At 42.1% G+C, this 21,201-nt stretch overlaps 1 protein-coding gene across 2 annotated transcripts in view; it reads right to left on the bottom strand.

Annotated features, from left to right (window-relative positions):
- Positions 1-1,180: 1,180 nt before the first annotated feature.
- LHFPL3 (LHFPL tetraspan subfamily member 3) overlaps positions 1,181-21,201 on the bottom strand; it is an 85,521-nt gene continuing 65,500 nt past the window's right edge. Inside the window, exons 3-4 of one of the 2 annotated variants that reach the window (XM_033958472.1) lie at positions 12,851-12,903; positions 1,181-1,836 (exon numbers count right to left, since the gene is read on the bottom strand). In XM_033958472.1, the coding sequence (XP_033814363.1) occupies positions 12,887-12,903 (17 nt within the window). In that variant the 3' untranslated portion in view covers positions 1,181-1,836; positions 12,851-12,886. The remainder of the gene's footprint in view (positions 1,837-12,850; positions 12,904-21,201) is intronic. The other variant, XM_033958471.1, reaches the window with a different exon arrangement.

Here is a 21,201-nt window from a genome sequence, read left to right as displayed (position 1 = left end):
TACCCGCCATAACGAGCAGATAATGGTCTGAGAGTAGCCCATGTTCGGTTCATTTCACTTGAACAAACACAGGGTCGTGGGTCTAAGCACTATCTTAATTAGATATATTAGTTAATGGATTTAATCTGAGATTTAATAGAGTGTTATTGAGAATACATCACAGATAATAGTTTAATTACTCCCTAAGTTATATGGTAGGAGTTATTGGCATCATTTTGGATGATAGCACAACCTAGGCATCAGCAGAGAGGGGATCAGGAGGGGGACTTTGGGAGAGTGTGATTGTTCTGTCAGAGGTGATGTTGGGTGGTAGTGGGGAATCAAATTATGTTTGTGTAGGGGGGAATATTTGAGGGGGCATAGGAGAGGAATCAAACCTCAGGGAGATTGGATGGGGTGTGCATTGCCTTTCTAGTATGCATATTTAAATAATAAACTGAGCTTCCACTGAGTTATCTACAGCAGATAGTGCAATGTGGTAAGCATCTGCTCTTGTGGTAAAATACAGGGTCAAAGCTGGCCACTCTCCTGCATTTATTGCACAGCCTTTGCATTTACTTATGCCTGGAATAAATTACCCGAGTTTGTCTGTCAAGCCCCTTCCCTTCCCTAAAAGCAGACTGAAAACCCACCTTTTTGATATAGCTTTCAATCCATAATCCTACTCCTCTGCCCTCCAACCCATCCTGGTGATTAACAGTTCCCCTTAACTGTATCCATGATATCCTGTTTGTCTGTCTCGCCTGTTTAGATTGTAAGCTCTTTCGAGCAGGGACTGTTTTCTTACTCTTTGACTCTGTACAGCGCTTAAGTGCGTCTGGTAGCGCTATAGAAATAATTCATAGTAGTAGTAGTAAATGCAAAAAGTTACTGTACTTAGAAAAAGAGCCCTTTGGACTGACTGCACTAATCACGTTCCATCATTCTCAGGCTTAAACCAAGTTAATTAGGCACATGGAAAAGTGATGGCAGTTGGGCTGTTATTTAACTACAATATATTCATTTGCAACTGATCTGTTTAGTACAATATGAAACTATGTCATATCAATCCTCATGTAACATTTTATGTGCAAATACAATTCCTTCGGTAACTACCTTAATTTTATCACATATCAATTGGCATATGGAAACTGGAGGAACCAAGTGTGGTAGTGAGACATACACTATATGACAGTCATTGTACAACTATGAAATGCGCTTATTAATGATGGTAGCCACATATACAGATGAGACAGTAAAAATGGAAAAAAAATATTGTTCTCCTTAATCAGGAACAAATAATCATATTGTGAAATAAATGAAGTGCCTGCGTTTTGCTGCAAATAATGTTTTCCTTAGCTGTAAAATGATACATATTTGGAGTCATTTAATAAGATGATCTTCTTGCTTTCTTACATGATGTCACATTCCAGGTCCTATACAGGAATAACTTTAAATTGACCGGGTCTATATCACTAATTGTGGACAGTTTAAAGTTTCATTTATGTTCAGTATAAAAAGATTGTTTACAAATTTCTTTAACAGGTGCAAGATATGTTTTACATATGTCTATCAATAAATGACATTCTTTGAATAGGTTTCCAAACCAATGCTTCCCATACACATCTTCTACACATTTCATCCAGTGATAGTTTCTGATTAAATTACTGTATGTATAATCCAATTGTATTCTTCACTGTAGAAAAGTGTTTCCACAGTCTGCCGATCTTTGTTTGGAATATATTTCTGATCATTTCATAGTTTGGGCCCATCAACACTTTTTGATAAACATTTCTTCCTAACCTTTCTGACGTACAAATTACGCTTTGTGCTCATTTAAATACTGGTGTAGCAGACCTAAACGAGAGGGAGAGAGAAAGTATATGAGCTTGATTATATTAAACACCAGTTCTGCATAAAATATGAGGCAATGGTGAGGTTCAAAAGAAAAACATCAACTGTACTCTGGATGAAGCTAAAGAGTTCCAAAAATTACAAAAGGGCAGAAATGCAGATTCCTAAAAGGAGGAACTTCACATAGGCAAAAATACTGGAGCGACTATTAATACAGGAATAAAAAAACAACAACTTACATATAGAACTAGAGAGTGGCTTCATACATGAGTGGCAAGTGATTAAAAATGTTTGGAAGATTCTGACCTCCTTGAAATAGTGCATTATAATCAGATGCTTTCCATACTAATTAGTCTTGATGAAGAAAAGGGCAATGACAGATTTACCTTGGGGTTTTATGTTTGCATTTTCATAGAAATATGAAAATAAGCACTGCCATATTCAGACAGACCGAAGGTCAATCAAGCCCAGTAGCCTATTTCCAACAGTGGCCAACCCAGGTCACAAGTACCAGGCAAGATCCCAAGGAGAAAAAAAGCAGTTACTTACCATAACAGTTGTTATCCAGGGACAGCAAGCAGCTATTCTCACATATGGGTGACATCATCAACGGAGCCAGGATGTGGATGCCTCACAAGCAGACTTGCTTGAAGAAACTCGAAGTTTCGAGTCGCCCGCACCGCGCATGCGCGAATGCCTTCCCGCCCAGCACAGAACGCGTCTCCTCAGTTCAGATAGCTAGCTAGCAGAGAAGCCAACCAGAGGAGGTGGGTGGGTTGTGAGAATAGTTGCCTGCTGTCCCTGGATAACACTAGTTACAGTAAGTAACTGTGCTTTATCCCAGGACAAGCAGGCAGGTATTCTCATATATGGGTGACCTCCAAGCTAACCAGAATGGGATGGTGGGAGTGTTGGCAATTTAGGAGAATACATTTTGTAATACTGTTTGGCCAAACAGTCCATCCCGTCTGGAGAAAGTATCCAGACAATAGTGAGAAGTGAAAGTATGAACCGAGGACCAAGTAGCAGCTCTACAAATTTCCTCAATAGGTGTAGATCTGAGGAAAGCTACTGAGGCTGCCATAGCTCTAACTTTATGGGCTGTGACTTTACTGTGAAGGGGTAATCCAGCCTGGGCATAGCAGAAAGAGATACAAGCCGCCATCCAGTTGGAGATGGCACACTTAGAAATAGGATAACCCAACTTATTTGGATTGAAGGAAACAAAAAGTTGAGGAGCAGTTCTGTGCAGTTTGGTGCGTTCCAAGTAGAAGGCCAAAGCACGTTTACAGTCCAGAGTATGAAGAGCTGATTCTCCAGGATGAGAATGAGGCTTGGGAAAAAACACTGGAAGAACAATGGATTGGTCGAGATGAAATTCCGAGACCACTTTAGGGAGGAATTTAGGATGAGTACGAAGAACCACTTTGTCATGATGGAACATAGTGAATGGAGGGTCAGCAACTAAAGCTTGCAGCTCACTGACTCTTCGAGCAGAAGTGAGGGCTATGAGAAACACCACTTTCCAAGTGAGATATTTTGGATGAGACTTATCAATTGGTTCAAATGGAGGCTTCATGAGTTGAGTAAGGACAACATTGAGGTCCCAAACCACAGGAGGCGGTTTGAGAGGAGGTTTGACATTGAAGAGTCCTTTCATGAATTTGGAAACCACCGGATGAGCAGAGAGGGGTTTCCATTCAATAGGCTGATGGAAAGCCGCAAATGCACTGAGATGGACTCGGATAGATGTAGACTTGAGGCCAGAATTGGATAAGTGCAAAAGGTAGTCCAAAACAGAAGATAAGGAGGAATGTTGAGGCTCCTTATGATGAGAAAAACACCACGTAGAAAATCTAGTCCACTTTTAGTGATAGCATTGTCTAGTGGTAGGCTTCCTAGATATCTATATCTAAAACATCTCTTACAGATTGAGAAAACTGAAGAGGAGTTATGTTGAAAGGTACCAAGCTGTCAAATGTAGAGACTGCAGGTTGGGATGAAGCAGATATCTTTGACTCTATGTAAGCAGAAAAGGAAAAGCTGGTAGAAAGTATGGCTCCATGCTGCTGAGTTGAAGTAGAAGGGAGTACCAAGGTTGTCTCGGCCACCGAGGAGCGATTAGAATCATGGTTGCATGATCGTTCTTCAACTTGACCAGTCTTGAGAATGAGAGGGAATGGAGGGAATGCGTTGAGGAAGAGATTCTTCCATTCCAGAAGAAAAGCATCTGCCTCGAGGCGATGAGGAGAGTATATCCTGGAGCAGAACTGAGGCAGTTTGTAGTTGTGGGGAGCCGCAAAGAGGTCTATCTGAGGGGTTCCCCACTGTGAAAATATGTGATGAAGAGGCGAGGAATGGAGTGTCCATTCGTGAGGTTTCAGAAGACGACTCAAGTTGTCCGCCAAGCAATTCTTCGTCCCTTGAATGTAGACAGCTTTGAGGAAGGTGTTGTGGCAGATTGCCCAGTCCCAAACCTTCAGAGCTTCTTGACAAAGGGAGGCAGATCCCGTCCCTCCCTGTTTGTTGACATAATACACGGCAACTTGGTTGTCTGTCCGGATGAGGACTACCTGGTCGTGAAGAAGATGTTGAAAAGCGTTGAAAGCCTTGAAAATCGCTCTCAGTTCCAACAGATTTAAGTGATATTGACGATCCGTACTGGTCCAGTGGCCTTGAGTACGGAGACCATTGAAATGAGCGCCCCAAGCTGTCGTGAGGACCTTCTGATGGGTGGGCGTTTGAAAAAGCAAGCCTCTGGAAAGATTGGAAGAGAGCATCCACCAATGGAGAGACTTCTTCAAGGAAGGAGTGACTGAAATGTGTCGAGAAGGAGGGTCGCAAACTTGCGTCCATTGAGATGCCAGAGTCCACCGAGGAATTTTGAGGTGAAGTCTGGCAAAAGGAGTCATGTGTACTGTAGAGGCCATGTGACCCAGAAGTACCATCGTGTGTCTAGCTGAGATGGAAGAGCAGGAAGACACTGTATGACAGAGTTGAAGAAGAGCTTCCATTCGTTGTTGTGGAAGGAATGCTCTGAGTTGGACAGTGTCCAGAACAACTCCAATGAATTGTAGATTCTGTGAGGGCTGAAGTTGAGATTTAGGAAATTTGATTTCGAATCTCAAACTTTGTAGGAACCAGGTAGTCCGTTGGGTCGCTACAGTAACCCCTTGAGATGTGGAATCTTTGATGAGGCAGTCGTCAAGGTAGGGAAATACCTGAAGACCATGGTTCCGGAGAGCTGCCGCTACCACTACCAGGCACTTGGTGAACACTCTGGGAGATGAGGCTAGGCCGAAGGGTAGTGTATTGATAATGCAGATTCCCCACCCATGGGAGGCCGGATGAATGGGGATACGAGTGTAGGCCTCCTTGAGATCCTGAGAGCATAACTAGTCGTTCTGCTCGAGAAGGGGATAAAGGGATGCCAGGGACAACATTCAAAACTTTTCTTTGACTAGGAATTTGTTGAGAACTCTGGGATCCAGAATGGGCCGCAGATCGCCCGTCTTCTTCGGAACAAGGAAGTAACGGGAGTAAAACCCCCTGTTCTGCTGTTCCAAGGGAACTGGTTCGATGGCATGGAGACGAAGCAGAGCTTGAGCTTCCTGAAGAAGAAGGGCGGTCTGGGACGGATTGGAAGGATACTATCTTGGAGGAAGCTCTGGTGGAATCTGAGTGAAATGAAGAGAGTGTCCTTCCCTGATGATGGTAAGCACCCAGAGGTCAGATGTAATTATCGTCCATCGGTTGTAAAAATGATGGAGACGACCTCCTATAGGGGGAAAAGGAGACAGAGACAGAACGGTGGAGGTTATGCTCTGTTGTAAACAGTCAAAAAGGCTGAGAAGCCTTAGGTGCAGCAGAAGGCTGAGGTTTCTGTTGCTTCTGAGGTTGCTGTTTTTTCAGAGGAGGGCGAGTATAAGAAGCCGTCTTCGGAGCAAAACGCCTTTGATAGATAAGAGCAGGGTGTGCAGGTTTGGCAGGAGCTGGCTTTGGCTTAGGTCTGAGTACAGAAGCAAAGATTTTTCATGGTCAGACAATTTCTTGGTGGCTGCCTCGATGGATTCATCAAAGAGGTCGTTGCCCTCACAAGGAATGTTAGCTAAGCGGTCCTGAAGATTAGGGTCCATGTCAATGGTACGAAGCCAGGCAAGACGACGCATAGCTACAGAGCAAGCAGCCGCTCGGGCAGACAACTTGAAGGCATCGTAAGATGACTGGAGGAGATGCAAACGTAGTTGAGACAAAGAAGCAATGTCTTCCTGAAACTCAAAATGCATTTGGGTATCCAAATAATTCAAAAACTTTGGAAGTAGAGAGATAAGGAATTCAAAGTAAGTGATGAATTGAAAATTATAATTGAGGACTTTTGAGGACATCATAGCATTCTGGTAGATGCGACGTCCAAATTTGTCCATAGTTTCCCTTCCCTTCCAGGAGGAACGGTGGCGTAAACCTTGGAAGGATGAGACCTCTTCAAGGAGGACACTACAAGCAGGGATTGATGAGATAACTGTGAGTTGTCAAACCCTTTGCGATGCACAGTCTTATACCTAGAGTCCAATTTTCCTGGAACAGCTGGTATGGAAAAAGGTGTTTCCATGCATCGACCAAAAGTCTGATTTAAAAGCTTATGAAGTGGAATCTTAAGAGACTTTGCCGGAGGTTGAGGAAGATGCATGACTTCAAGATACTCCTTAGAATATTTGGAGCCAGTATCCAATTGAATATCCAAGTCCACAGCCATCTGACGAAGGAAAGACGAGAAAGATAGCTGATTTGCCAATGCTTTGCCTCGAGAAGGACTCGAGGACGTCAAGGCAGCCTGTGTCGAAGATGAAGCTTCGGCAGGAAAAAAGACATCAAAGGAACCTGGTGACTTGGACGAGGCAATCGAAAACGGGATATCCTCGAGGTCCGGCATCGGAGACCTCGAACAAGGAGTCGGTGGCCTGGTCGAGATTGGAGTAGATCGAGGCTTCGAGAAAGATGGTCTGTCGTGAGAAGAAGAGCTATGCCTGGAAGGATGCCTCGATGAAGGCCTCGAACGTCAGTGAGAACTGTGTCTGGAACCAGATCTCAAGGATCGAGGAGACTTCGCCTCGGAGATGAGAGCAGCCGATGTCAATGTATGAATAGGACTAGAGGCTGTAGATCGAAGCTCCAGAGGCTTGGTGGAGGAACCTCGATGCACTCCCAAAGACTCTGCTCCTTATATAGAGTGTGAGGATTCCCTTCGAGGCAATGAATTTGCTCCTTGCTTCACGTGCTTGGATGCCAGACCAGACACTCGCAGAGACTCTGCTCCCTGCAAAGAGTGTAGAAGGTCAGACTGGGGCAAAGGAAGCAGTTCGACCTCGCGGGAGTCTGCTGAATGCACAGACTGAATAAGAGGAAGCAGTTTGGGTCCCATGTTAGTAAGGAACTGCATAAACTGTTTCTCTAACATGGTCTGGAAAGAAGCCGGCAAGGATGGATCTGTGTCTGAAACCGGACCACCTGCTTTGGCTGGAGGTTCCTTCAAAGTAGTGTGCGTGTGCTTCGACCTGGGAGTCTTAGACACTTTAATCACTACCGGAGAAATCAACTGCTGAGCTATCTGACCTGAGGAAACAGGAGAAGATATAGCAGACGACGTAGAAGAAAAAGCAACTGCAAACATCGAAGGTCTGATGAGGCTCGAGGTGGAAGCAGTAGGCACAGGAGGGGCCTCGGTAGGAGTTGAGGTCGAGGATGCCTTCGAAGTCAAGGGATCAGTAGAAGATTCCATCTCGAAGAGCTTGTCCACCAAAATACAATGACACTTGAAAGCACGAGGCTGAAGTGTTTGGCAAGGCAGGCACGACCTAGGATGATGTTTCGGCCCAAGGCACTTGAGGCAGCGTTCATGAGGGTCCGCTGACACTTGCTACACCTCTTGAAGCCCATAGCAGGCCGGGACATAGAAGGAAAAATAGCCGCCGCAAGATCAAAGCCCTCGGGCTGTGGCCGAGCGGCCTGTCCCAAAAAACAGACGGAAGAAGAAAATTTTTTTTTTTAAACCAAAAATAAAAGAACAGTGATTTGTGAAGAAAAAAATACAAACCGCGGTTCAGAGAAGGCACAAAGGAATGAAGTTAAATGCAGAGAGTCAAAGATGGACTTCTCGGCTCCGCGGAAAACTGAGAACTGAGGAGACGTGCCCTGCGCTGGGAGGGAAGGCACTCGCGCATGCGCGGTGCGGGCAACTCGAAACTTCGAGTTTCTTCAAGCAAGTCTGCTTGTGAGGCGTCCGCTTCTGGGCTCCGTCGGTGATGTCACCCATATGTGAGAATACCTGCCTGCTTGTCCTGGGATAACAGATTTTATTCTACTTATCCTAGGAATAAGCAGTGGATTTGAAGCCATCTTAATAATGGCTTATGGACTTCTCTTTTAGGAAATTATCCAAACCTTTTTAAACCCTGCTAAGTTTTCTTTCACCACATACACCCTAGTCCTAGTATTTTTGGAAAGAATAAACAAGCGATTCAGAAGTGATTTTATTTATTTATTTTTTTTAAATTAGTGCAGTGCAGGTCCTATATCAGTCTCCTAAAGCTATGGTGTAGACTAACAGGATATATTTGGAGCCATTAGGGGGGGACTTCATCAATGGACATTAAGTTAAAGACATCTAGGAATGTAATGGGCATTTAGCACACGCTAAATTAGTTATCATACCTTATTAAATTCCCCCCTCATTATATACCATAGAACCTGGCAGGGATGTCCCCTTCCTCTCTTTTGTTTGTCTTTATGTTTGTTCATTTAATTCAGAGGTCCAGAATAATCCGGATATTATAGGAGTGACAACAGGCTCCCAACATTTCAAGTTAGCAGCTTTTACAGATGATCTCTTGGTACACTTAATATATCCTGAGAATTCTCTACATGCCTTTATGGAAAGTTTTCAGGTTTCAACTAAATATTGATAAATCCAAAGCCCTATCTGATGAAGTGCTGCAGAACCAATGGTGGGGGATTTCCCATTACAGTAATATGTCAAGAGATCTTTTACATATCTCTGAGTTCAATTGGCTTTGTCCACAAAGCAGCTTTTACAAGTTGAATGTGTCCTGCTTGCTTCATCATACTACACAACAATGCATATATGGCACAATCTTTCACTTTCAATACATATTCCTCAGATAGTTACCGCTATATGTTATGCGGACTCTACCACTATGGAATTTGTGGAGATTTGTTGTAGAGAATGATACAGGGACATAATTTGTCCCCATCCGCACGGATAACTGTGGGAAACCATCCTATGTCATTCTTTAGTATCTATCTTAACCTTGGTCCTTCTACACTAGCATTCTTCGATGCAAGGCTTGAGGGTCAATGGCTGTGCCCATTCATACTCTGATTTGTCCCTGCTAAGCTAACTCTTAAGGAGAGAATTGGGAAAGTTTTGTTTGGAGAGGGGAAGAAACCTAAAATGTGAATGGATTTTTGATAAACAATTGGAGATTGGGAGGGCTTGGTTTATCAGATTTTAGGCTGTATAACTAGACTTGGCTTCTATGCCATTTAAGAAACTGGCTTTTTGATATCAAGATTTATATCCCTTGTATATATGAGAAGGTTTTTTTCTGTGGTATCCTAATATTTTGATTCAGGCTACTGGGGAAAGACTGTCATTGGACTTAAGACAATGTATTCCATTGAAACCCCTTCAGGTTGTGTAGAAGGTTTTGACTGCCCTTTGGAGGAGAGACTTCTGTTACATGGGAAAAGGAATTGGGAATTTTGATGGGGACCTTTGAGTCTGATAAAATCATAAGGCAAATTCCACAAGTAGTATCCAGCACTGAATATAGGATGTGTTGGTTTCAAGTCCTCTTCAGAGCTTACTTTTCCCTGGTTAGGTGTGCTGTGTGTTGTCTCTTACCTATCTTAAATACCATTTGGTTAGGGGAGACTTGGGGCATATGCTCTGGCAATACCATCATATAGGCATGTTTTGGAGGTTTATTGTTAGGTATTTGAATGGAGTTATTGATCAGCATATTAAATATTAATGCTGGGGCCTTTTATTGGGGGAAACCAAAGATTTGCTGGTAGTAGGTAAGGGGATGAGGTTATTTGCTCAGAAAGCTAGAGTGATAGCACTGAAATGTATTGTCAGGTCATGCAACCAACACTGCCCTCATGGGAGTGGTGGAATAGGCTGAATAATTTGGTCCAGAAGGAACTTCAAAGAATTAAAGAGTTCCTTAAATCATGGAAGAAATGAATGCATATGCAGGTGTAATCTCCAAGATTTCAAAGTCTAATTCTAAACTCTCTGGGAGGGGATTTTAGGATGCTATAAAGAAGGTGGTATGGGCTTCTGGATTTGGGGCTTGAGGGGATTTAGATGGAACTTTGATGGGATGGGGGGAGAGAGTAGGGGGGGATAAGGATATCTTGAGTATACTTCTTAGTGTTGGGGTGGACTATAAGAGTTCAAGTCTTGATACTCATTTGAAAATGGAAGGAGGTGGCTGGGATGGGATTATGAAGTGGGAATTTGGATGGTATATGCCTGGAAGTTTAAATTTATTTTGTGTGTTATTAAGTTGTTGGTATCATTGGATTGTATGACTGTTTTGTTCAATAAAAAGTGTTAAAGATAAAATAGGCTTGTGCAATGACCCCAGTAGCGCATACATTCTCTCACACAGATGGAGAATATAGACAGCTCCACTTCTGCCATGTTCTAATTATTGGTTTTCCAATTGTTTTTTTAGAATGGTAGATGTTATGGAAAAGTGTCCCTGGCCATTATATCTCTCATCTAGATTATTGCAACCTGCTCTATATGCAATTAGTGCAAAATTCAGCAGCACACATGATTTTGAGAAGATGTGTAAAGAGAGGGTTACCCTTATGTTTCAGGAATTATATTGGCTTTTGACAGGAGTAAGTATAACATTTAATCTATTGGTCTTAGCCTCTGTTTGAAATAGGAAGAAGCCAGTTTTAATAATCTATTACAAGAAAAAGGAATGCTATTAAATTTCAAGATATCTACATTGGTTCTATCAAAAGAATTTAGATTTAAAAGGTATATCCAACCTAGGATGGCATAGTTAACATTTTATTTCAGAAGCAGAAGCTTTTTAAATCAATCTGTGAGCTGAATTTTGACAAAATATATTGTAGTTAAGATGGCAATCAGTAGAGGGTGCCAATGTATAAATATTTTAGACTTTTAAAAGCAGGCAAGTTGAAGAAATTCACTCAACTGCAATAAACAAGATTTCCAAATACAGGGCTCTTTTCATCAAGCTGAATTAGAAGCTTTTAGCATGAGTCAGCAAGGTAAATGCTTCGATGCTCACAGATTCCTATGAATATCGGAGCATTTACTTTTAGCTTTCTTTATTACAAAACACAGCTAAAGACTGCATTCCTGGAAAGCCAGGGCTTAAAGGTCAAAAGTAACCACCCCCCTTCATATGCTTCTGTGTGTCTCAGACAACATGCCTAACCATGTAAAGAAAAACCTCCCCCTTTTAAAACTTTTAGGCCAGGATTCTCAAAAACCCGCGTTAAAAGTGACGGTCTGCTAATGCAGCCGTTTTGATACCGAATTTAAAAATCGCGTATGCAAATGATGTTGGCGTACAGCAGCAAAGATTCACTAAATTTGCATGTGCCCATTGCTGATGATAGTGATGGGCACATGTGCAGAAAAAATGCTGTCAATGCCATAAAAAAAAAAAACCAAAGACCAAAACACAACAGCGGGAGAGATGCTCACACTCTCCCGCTGTGGTGGTATAGAAAAAAATAAACCGCAACCCCCCTGCAGCAGGAGAGATGCCCACTCTCTCCTGCTGCACTAAAATACCCAACGCAACCACTCCGTCACTGACCTGAATGCCCCCTGCAACGTGAGAGATGCCCATTCTCCCCCACTTTCAAGTGACCCGTCTCCGCTGCCCCCTCCCCCTTACCTCAACATAGATGAGCTGGAGGCACGTGAACACCCTCCTCCCAGCTGCTGCGTCATCTAAAATGGGAATTCTCTTCCCCGGATGCATCAGGAAGCGTCCTAAGGCTCTAATTGGCCTGGACACCCCATAGGAGGGGCCTTAAACAACCTGAGCCAATCGGAGCCTCAGGCCCCTCCCCGGTGCATCCCAAGATGCACCGGGAAGGGGAATTCCCATTTTAGACGACGGCGCAACAGCAGATGAGAGGAGGGTGTTCACATCCCTATGGCTCATCAATGTTGAGGTAAGGGGGAGGGGGCTGGCGGAGACGGGTAGGGGATCCCTTGAAAGCGGGGGAGAGTGGGCATCTCTCCCGTTGCAGGGGGGGGAGGCAGTCGGGTTAGTAGTGGGGTGGTTGTGTTGGGTATTTTAGTGCAGCAGGAGAGAGTGGTTAAAAACATAATAGTAATTTTATAAACAATTTTTCACGTGTATGCACATTAAAGGCCTTTTATAAAATTACCCAAGTAAAACTACATGCTTGAAATAATCACGTATTTAACTCTCAAACTAGGTGACCTGCAATAAAGTTACCTTCCATGAGGTTTCACCTGCATGTATAAAGTCCATTTACTTGTGTAAAAGGATTTAAAAATGACCCTGATAATGTTATGTGGCTAAGCAGTCAAGTGAGTTTTTTGTTCTTTCTTATTAAGCTTTATAATTTATTTTTCTTTTATGTTTGTTTAGTGTTGTAACCTTCCTTGACCTGTACTGATTTGGCGGGATGTCAAGTTTCAGTAAATGATAAACACCTAACCAAGGTGTTATAAATATTTTCTGACCCTGCTGTTACAAGATGCAACTGTAATATTTTGGTAACAACATTACTGACATTTTGAAAAAAAAAAAAAGTGAAGATCACAAAATTTATGTGCACAACTACTATAAAAAAAGAAATACAGGTTATTGCAAAACAAAGCTCACTGCACAATGCCATGCAGAATACTAAAGCAAGGGCAAACAAACATTTCATAGCTTTGCCCATTTGGTGCCATACTTACTTGGTTAAGTCCTATCTCATACATACCTAATTTACATTAAGCACTTCCTTCATCTGTGTGGAGAAGAAAAACAAACTGATTACATACTTATTTATTTATTTTACTGAAACATCTCCATCCCTACCTGACCTGTACTGAGAATTAAACTCAGGCTACTTTGAGCCAACTCAGCTTTGATTTTTACAGTATGTGTTTTTGTAAGCCTATGAAACAAGCACGCTTTTGTTCACTATGATGAAAACGATGACAATGAAATTCATTTTTCACTATTTTCATTTCTCCTCTAACCATGGAAATAGTTCTTTTTAAAAGTAATGAAAATGTTTTCGATGTACATACATGTAAATGGAAGGAGATTACATTAAATAGTTAGACTAAGCAATGAAGAAGAGAGTAAAATAATGACACTATTGATTTATACTTATTATGAAAGGGAATTATAATGGTAAAACAAGGGTAATACTGAAAATAATGCTTTGATTAGTCACCCATTAGCAATCTATAAATCTTTTTATATATAAAACATGAACACACAAAATATGATACGTGCTTAATAGTGAACGCTCAGACCCACAACTATATCCCAGTGAAATATCACAGAGAAGCTGTCACCCAAGGCAAGGGATGAGGTAGTGATATCTGGTCGAGAATACAAGTGTTTGTGTGTTGATTTTCCCGAAATACCTCACATTTACTTTATTCCCAAAATTCATAAGTCCCTCACGTGCCCTCCAGGTCATCCCATAGTAGCTGGCATTGGGTCTGTGCTGGAACCTTTATCCAGGTACATAGACAGTTTTATACAAGAGCAGGTATTTACTGCTAGATCCTATGTACGTGATTCCTCCCATTTTCTTCAATGTTTACAACATTGTGAGGGTACAGAGTGTAGGTTTTTGGTTACAGCAGACGTCACTGCTTTGTACACAAATATTCCGCAGCAAGTGGCTTTAGTTATTATTAGACAAACAGTGAGTAAACTTGATATTCCAGTCGGGAAAAAGGAGCTGATGGGGGCATTAGCTGAATTTGTCATCTGTTACAATTATTTTCGGTTTAAAAACAAATATTTCATACAACCTAAAGGGGTGGCGATGGAGGCCATTGTTGCCCCCTCGGTCGCGTACCTCTATATGTCTCAGTATGAGGAACAACATGCGTATACATCACAGTGGTTCAGCAGAGTTGGCTTATGGAGAAGATTTATTGACGACATTTTTTTTGTCTGGAATGGGGAGCATGATGAATTAGAGGTATTTCTTGAAGAACTTAATCAAGTAGATCCAGGTTATAAAATCAGGTTATAAATTCAGGTTATAAAATCAAGTAGAGATCCAGAAGTGAAATATGAGACTACTTTATTCAGGAAACCCTCTGATCGCAACACGCTCCTTCACTACAGTAGTTTTCATCCTAAGCCCCTGCGGGACAGCATACCGGTGGGGCAATTTCTTAGATTACGGAAGGTCTGCTCTGACAACGTTGATTTCGATCAGCAGGCCACGCGTATGTATGTGAAGTTTGTGGAATGTGGGTATCCCCCTAAGGTTGTGAAACAGGCAAGAAAGAGAGCCCACAATTGCCAGCGTGAATGGTTATTACATACTCAGGAACGTAGGGATGAACGGGCTACGGTATGTGTGTTACCCTTTTCTATCCATAGCTTTCAGGTTAAGCAGATAATCCTTAGGCATTGGTCAGTGTTACAGATACATGATGACATGAAAGAAGTTCCCCGGTTCGCTTTTACACGTGGGCAAAATTTGGCTGAGATCCTTAAACATAGGGACTGTCAGCCTACATTGGGACCCCAAGAATCTTGTGGGCAATGTGTATACTGTTCATATGTTTTGCACACTGACCAATTGAGCATCCAAAGATCTGGTGATAAAAGATTTTATTTACGAACTGGCACTAATTGTCTGTCCCGGGGTGTAGTGTATTGTATAATGTGCCCCTGTGGGATGTATTATATAGGTCACACTAGGTGAGTGATCAAAGTACGTATAGCTGAACATTTAAGTAATATTCGCTGCAAACGGGAATCTGCTCCTCTTGTCAGTCATTGGCTAGAAATGAAACAAACAGTTGAAGACATTAGATATACAGTGCTGCTTCATGCTTATAAAGATACAGGGAATGTTTCCCAGTATTTGCTGTATCGTGAACATAGGTTTATATTTCAGTGGCACACTTTGGCTCCAGTAGGGTTAAACAGTGAAATTGACTGGTTTCAAATCTAGCTGTCAGCTGTGTGAGTTCTTATGGAGTGACATTTTTCAGAATGCTTGGAGAGGGAGTGTATTTAAGGGGTGTGGCCTGCTGGTTTGTAACGCGATGCCAGAGTGTGCTGTGTGCTGGAGAAAGGAAGTTGTTTGTCCCGGTAAGCCTGTTATAAGAATTTGTAAGAAGTATAATTTGAAGTTGAGTAAGTTTTAACATTCTATTGTATGATTTAGTGCGTTTGGTGAACTTTGTTTGGTGTGGTGAGGAGAGTGAGTGACTGGGTGTAATTTTGTTTTGTAGTACCCCTCCTGATGAAGCCAACTGGTGAAACCTGGGTTGGGGGGTCGGTGAACATGCATTTTGTGCAGCAGTGGTGATTAAGAATGGGTAACGTAATGATCATGGGAGACTTCAACTTTCCAGGGATAAACTGGAACCTTGGAACCTCAAACTGCGGCAAGGAAACAAAATTCCTGGAAATGATAGGGGACTGCTTCCTAGAACAAATGGTGGGAGAACCGACAAGAGGAACCGCAACTTTGGACTTGGTCCTGAATGGCATAACTGGAAGGACATCAGAAGTAGAAATCACGGTCCCGCTGGGGACGAGCGATCACAGCATGATCAACTTTAAAATCCTGGTTCTCCCCTTGATCCTTTTTTGAAGATTGGGATGACATTCGCTATCCTCCAGTCGTCTGGTATTTGCCCGGTTCTAATTGACAAGTTAGCTAGGGATTGTAACAGTTCTCCGATTTCTACCTTAAGCTCCTTGAGGAAAAAATTGCGCAAGAAGCCAAGAACTTCAAGCCCTTTTTTAGATACATAAAAGGAAAAAAACAAGCACAAGAGGCAGTGGGCCCACTCGACGACCAAGGAAGAAAAGGGTACATCAAGGAAGACAAACAGATTGCAGATAGGCTAAATTCATTCTTTGCGTCTGTTTTTACCAAGGAGAATACTGCATCAATACCTGAAACAGGGAGAGTATTCAAGGGAGAAGTTGAGGAAAGCCTCACCACAGTGAATGTGGATTTGGACATGATATACTATCAAATCGACAAACTACAAAGTGATAAATCCCCTGTACCGGATGGAATTCATCCGAGAGTGCTCAAGGAGCTTAAGGTAGAAATCGGAGAACTGTTACAATCCCTAGCTAACTTGTCAATTAGAACCGGGCAAATACCAGACGACTGGAGGATAGCGAATGTCATCCCAATCTTCAAAAAAGGATCAAGGGGAGAACCAGGAAACTACAGACCTGTGAGTCTTACGTCAGTTCCTGGGAAGATGGTTGAACATAAGAACATAAGAAATGCCTGGGGTCCATCCAGTCCGGTGGTCCGCGCACGCGGAGGCTCAGCCAGGCTTACCTGGGCGAATACCTTAATCATTTGTATCCCTCAATGTGTCCCGCAAGATGTGTGTCCAATTTTACCTTAAATCCTCTCCAGCAATGTTATATCCTTCTTCAGGTATGGAGACCAGTGTTGGACACTGTATTCCAAGTGTGGTCTGACCATTGCTCTATAAAGCGGCATTATGACCTCTTTTGATCTACTCGTGATTCCCTTCTTTATCATGCCCAACATCCTTTTAGCCGTCTTCGCCGCCGCCGCACACTGAGCTGACAGCTTCAGATTCCTGTCTATCAATACCCCCATGTCGTTTTCCTGTTTGTTCTTCCGTAATGTTATACCTAGCAGTTTATACTCATGCTCCTTGTTTTTCCTGCCCAGGTGCATCACTTTGCATTTTTCTACATTAAAACTAATTAAGGATAGTGTAGTGCAGCACCTGGATAATCATGACCTGATGAGAGCTAGTCAACACGGTTTCAGGAAGGGGAAGTCATGTTTGACAAATTTGCTTCAATTTTTTGAGAAGGTGAATCAACAAATTGATAACGGAGAACCGGTGGATATCGTATACTTGGACTTCCAGAAAGCATTCGACAAGGTACCACACGCAAGGCTTCTGAGGAAACTACAAAGCCATGGAATAGAAGGGGATATACTACGATGGATAGGCAAATGGCTGGAGAACAGATTGCAGAGGGTGGGCATAAATGGGAAATTCTCAGACTGGGAGAAAGTGACGAGCGGCATGCCCCAGGGCTCGATTCTTGGGCCCATCTTATTCAATATCTTCATAAATGACCTAGAAGAGGAAACAACAAGTAACATAATCAAGTTTGCAGATGACACAAAACTATGTCGGGCAGTTGGGTTGAAAATGGACAGAGATGCACTTCAAAGAGATTTGAACCAACTGGAAAAATGGGCGGAAAAGTGGCAGATGAAATTTAATATAGAAAAATGCAAAGTGATGCATCTGGGCAGACAAAACCAAGAACAAGAATATAAAATGTTAGGTGTAACATTGGGCAAGAGCGAACAAGAAAGGGACCTGGGGGTACTGATAGACAGGACACTGAAGCCATCGGCTCAATGCGCAGCGGCGGCAAAGAAAGCAAACAGGATGTTGGGCATGATAAAGAAGGGCATCACGAGTAGATCTGCGGGCGTCATAATGCCGCTTTATAGAGCAATGGTCAGACCACACTTGGAATACTGTGTCCAACACTGGTCTCCCTATCTAAAGAAGGATATAACCCTGCTGGAGAGGGTGCAGAGACGACCCACGAAACTAATAAAAGGTGTGGAGAATTTGAGCTACAAAGAACGCCTCGAAAAATTGGGATTGTTCACCCTCCAGAAGAGAAGGCTGCGAGGGGATATGATAGAGACTTTTAAAATACTAAAAGGTTTCAACAAAATAGAGCAAGGAACTTCGTTATTCACATTGTCAATAGTGACTCGAACAAGAGGTCATGGACTAAAACTGAGGGGCGGCAGACTCAGGACTAATGTCAGGAAGTTCTGCTTCACATAGCGAGTGGTGGACGCTTGGAATGCTCTCCCAGAGGAGGTTGTGGAAGAGACCACCATTCTGGGATTCAAGGGCAAGTTGGATGCACACCTTCTTGCAAATCACATTGAGGGATACGGGTGAACAAGGTGTCCATTAGGGATCACCTAGCTTGGCCTCCGCATGTGTGGATCACTGGACAAGATGGACCTGGGGTCTGATCCGGTGAAGGCATTTCTTATGTTATGTTACCCGGAGTAGCTGTAAAGACTACAGTACCACCTTACTAAGATAAGTAGTTTTTGTTCCTTTTTCAGGAGCTGTGGATGTCGTTACAACTTAAGTTATATAGTAATGGTGGGTGAGACTGTGAACAAGCAATGATGGTCTCTTTACACAGCTTCTCTGTGATATTTCACTGGGATATAGTTGTGGGTCTGAGCGTTCACTATTAAGCACGTATCATATTTTGTGTGTTCATGTTTTATATATACAAAGATTTATAGATTGCTGATGGGTGACTAATCAAAGCACTATTGATTTATATCCACTTCTACCCTAGATGAGAAGGGAATGGGACAATTCAGCACGACCAGTTCAGTATGGCTGTTTCAGCGAAGCCAATCCAGCACAGCCCTTTCAGAGTGGTCCTATTAGCATGGGACGGTTCATCGCAGCAGTTTCATCTGGCCCTTTCCCTCTGGACAATTTTCTGTTCTAATATAAAGAGAAACCTTATGATGCACCTGATTGATCTGTGATGATGCCCTCCACCCTCTTTCAAACCTTGAAGTCTCCAGATGATTTGGAGGCAAGTGAAGAAGACCACAGGGTGGGTGAAGGCAAAGGAAAGAAGCAAAAGTGGGGGGTGGGGGGGCTTTGCCCCCAATCTTTTAAACCTTGAAGTCCCCAGATGATGCAGAGGCAGAAGACGACCGCGGGTGGGTGAAGGAAAAGGAAAGAACCACCAGTGTGTGTATGGGGGGGGCTATTCCCCCTCTCTTTTTCAAACCTAGCAGCTTCAGCAAGGTACGTGCTTGCCATTACAACAGCCGCAATGAAACAGCCACAGTTAAACAGCCATGCTAAACTGGCAGTATAGAAATGACTGTGCTGAATCATCCTAGACCTGATGAAAATTTTCAAGCACAAGTCTGATCTCATGTGCAACTTTCTTAAAATTAGCCCTTATTTTCTAACATCTGCTACTCTGTCTCTTCTACCTATATAGACCTTATTGTTTACACCCTATGCTGTCTATTAAAATGTTTTACTGCGCATTGTGTTGACATTGTAATGTCCTCAAAAACCTCAATTCCAGTCACACTATTTCATTTCACATTGCAATGTAACATACTAGGCCATACTTTGTATTGTAATCTAAAATTTTTTTACTGCTGTAACTGTCTATTGCTTCTGTTTGACTTATTCTTGCTGTATACTGCCTTCAATAAACTTCTTCAAAAAGAGTAAATAAATTCAAATAAATATCCCATGTTATCTTAAAAGTAAATTGAAGTGGGTTACAATTCAGCCATAAAACTATAGTACAAAAAAAAGAAAAAAATACACATAGCGGCCCTTTTATTAAGGTGCGCTAACCGATTTAGCGCATGCTAAATGCTAAGATGCCCATAAGATATAATGGATGCCGTGGAGGGGCATAATCAAAAGATACGTCTAAGTCCGTTTTAGGCCTAAATCGCTAGTCACCCAGTCAGCAGTGTTCAAAATCCTTTCCCGAAAAATACATCCAAAATATTTCTTTTTTTGAAAATTGTCTAATTATACATCCAGCCGTTTGATCGGCCAGACCGTTAAGTCATCTATCTTTATACCCCATTCTCATCCAAAAATTAAATTAAGTCAAAAACACCTAGAACAAGATCTTTTGGACGTGGGAGGGGTCAGCAAAGTGATGGACTGGACACCCTGACATGGCAACACAGTAGTGGGGTACCCTACAGGGAACTGCTACGAACTTCACAAAAAGGGTGCCATATAAACATCTCACCAGAACTCCCTTATAGGTCATGATGAGCCCCCCAAAAAACACCCCAAAACCTACTAGACCCAGCTGTCTACAATCTCAATAGCCCCAATATCCACTTCTGTGCTGCTCTACTAGGCTTTCCTATGCCAGGTGCTGATGTTCTGGAGGCAGACATGTTTCAAACAAAACTCTCTTATTTGTTCCCCTCAACCCTGAAGAAAGTTTTGTTTGAAACATGCATGTTGGGAGAGGTGGTGATGTAGATGAGGATCTACCATAAGCTAAGTAGCTATTATACTCGCATAAAAAGTAAAAAAAAGATTAGTTATTAAAGAAAAGAAAAAAATAATTAATAAAATGGATGTTTCAATAAATATTGGACTGATGGAGATCTCAGTAGCCTGGAATATAAATTGCTGGGTTACATTCTGAAGGTCAATACAAAAATTCTCTTATATGTGTAGCTGCTAGATGGATAGTGGTATACATTGAGCTCTATTAGGTAAGAAGGTTTCTGCATAATGCATTAGTACTATCATGTATGTGGACACAAGTTAGTATTTTAACAGCAGCATGCTTCACAGACAAGTCTTAAAACAGCCGAGGTCACATTGTCGAGGTAAATGTCCCATTATTTATAATACTGCTCAGGCAGGACAGAGTAGAGCAGGAGTTTTCAACCTTGGTCTTCCAGGGACACAACTCAATCAGGTTTTCAGAATTTCCCCAATGAATACATATAAGATTTATTTTCATGCACTGTCCCCATTACATACAAATAGATCTCTTAGATATATTCATTGTGGAAATCCTGAAGATCTGAATGGGCAAGAGTCAAGGTTGGACACCCTCAGATAGAGTAACTTGCTTTTTTTTTCTTTGATGACTTCCCTTTATCCTTTACTATAAAAGATTAGAGTCTTTTATGTGGCTCAGTTGCAGCAGATTTGCTTTATTTATTGATTGATTTTTTTTTATTATTTTTTTTAGCAATTGAGGGCCCTGATGTACTCATCTCTGGCTCCAATATGACCTTTTATATTTTTGTTAGAGAAGTTTTATTAAAGCTCACATGCTTTTCTGTTACGTTTACTGAAAGCAGTGTACATATAAGACTTTGCAGGTTCAGACAACTACAATATTAAAGGCCCATTTATTCTGAGTTCACTGTTTTCAACTTATCCTTTCATGTTTCTAGAATCAATATGTAATGAGAGTTCTTTTTTATGTAACTTAAAACAGTGTGTACTAAAGGAAA

The sequence above is a fragment of the Geotrypetes seraphini genome, chromosome 9, assembly GCF_902459505.1.
Source record: "Geotrypetes seraphini chromosome 9, aGeoSer1.1, whole genome shotgun sequence".
NCBI lineage: Eukaryota > Metazoa > Chordata > Amphibia > Gymnophiona > Dermophiidae > Geotrypetes > Geotrypetes seraphini.
Note: the sequence above shows the minus strand (reverse complement) of the source record. Positions and strands in the feature narration are given on the sequence as shown.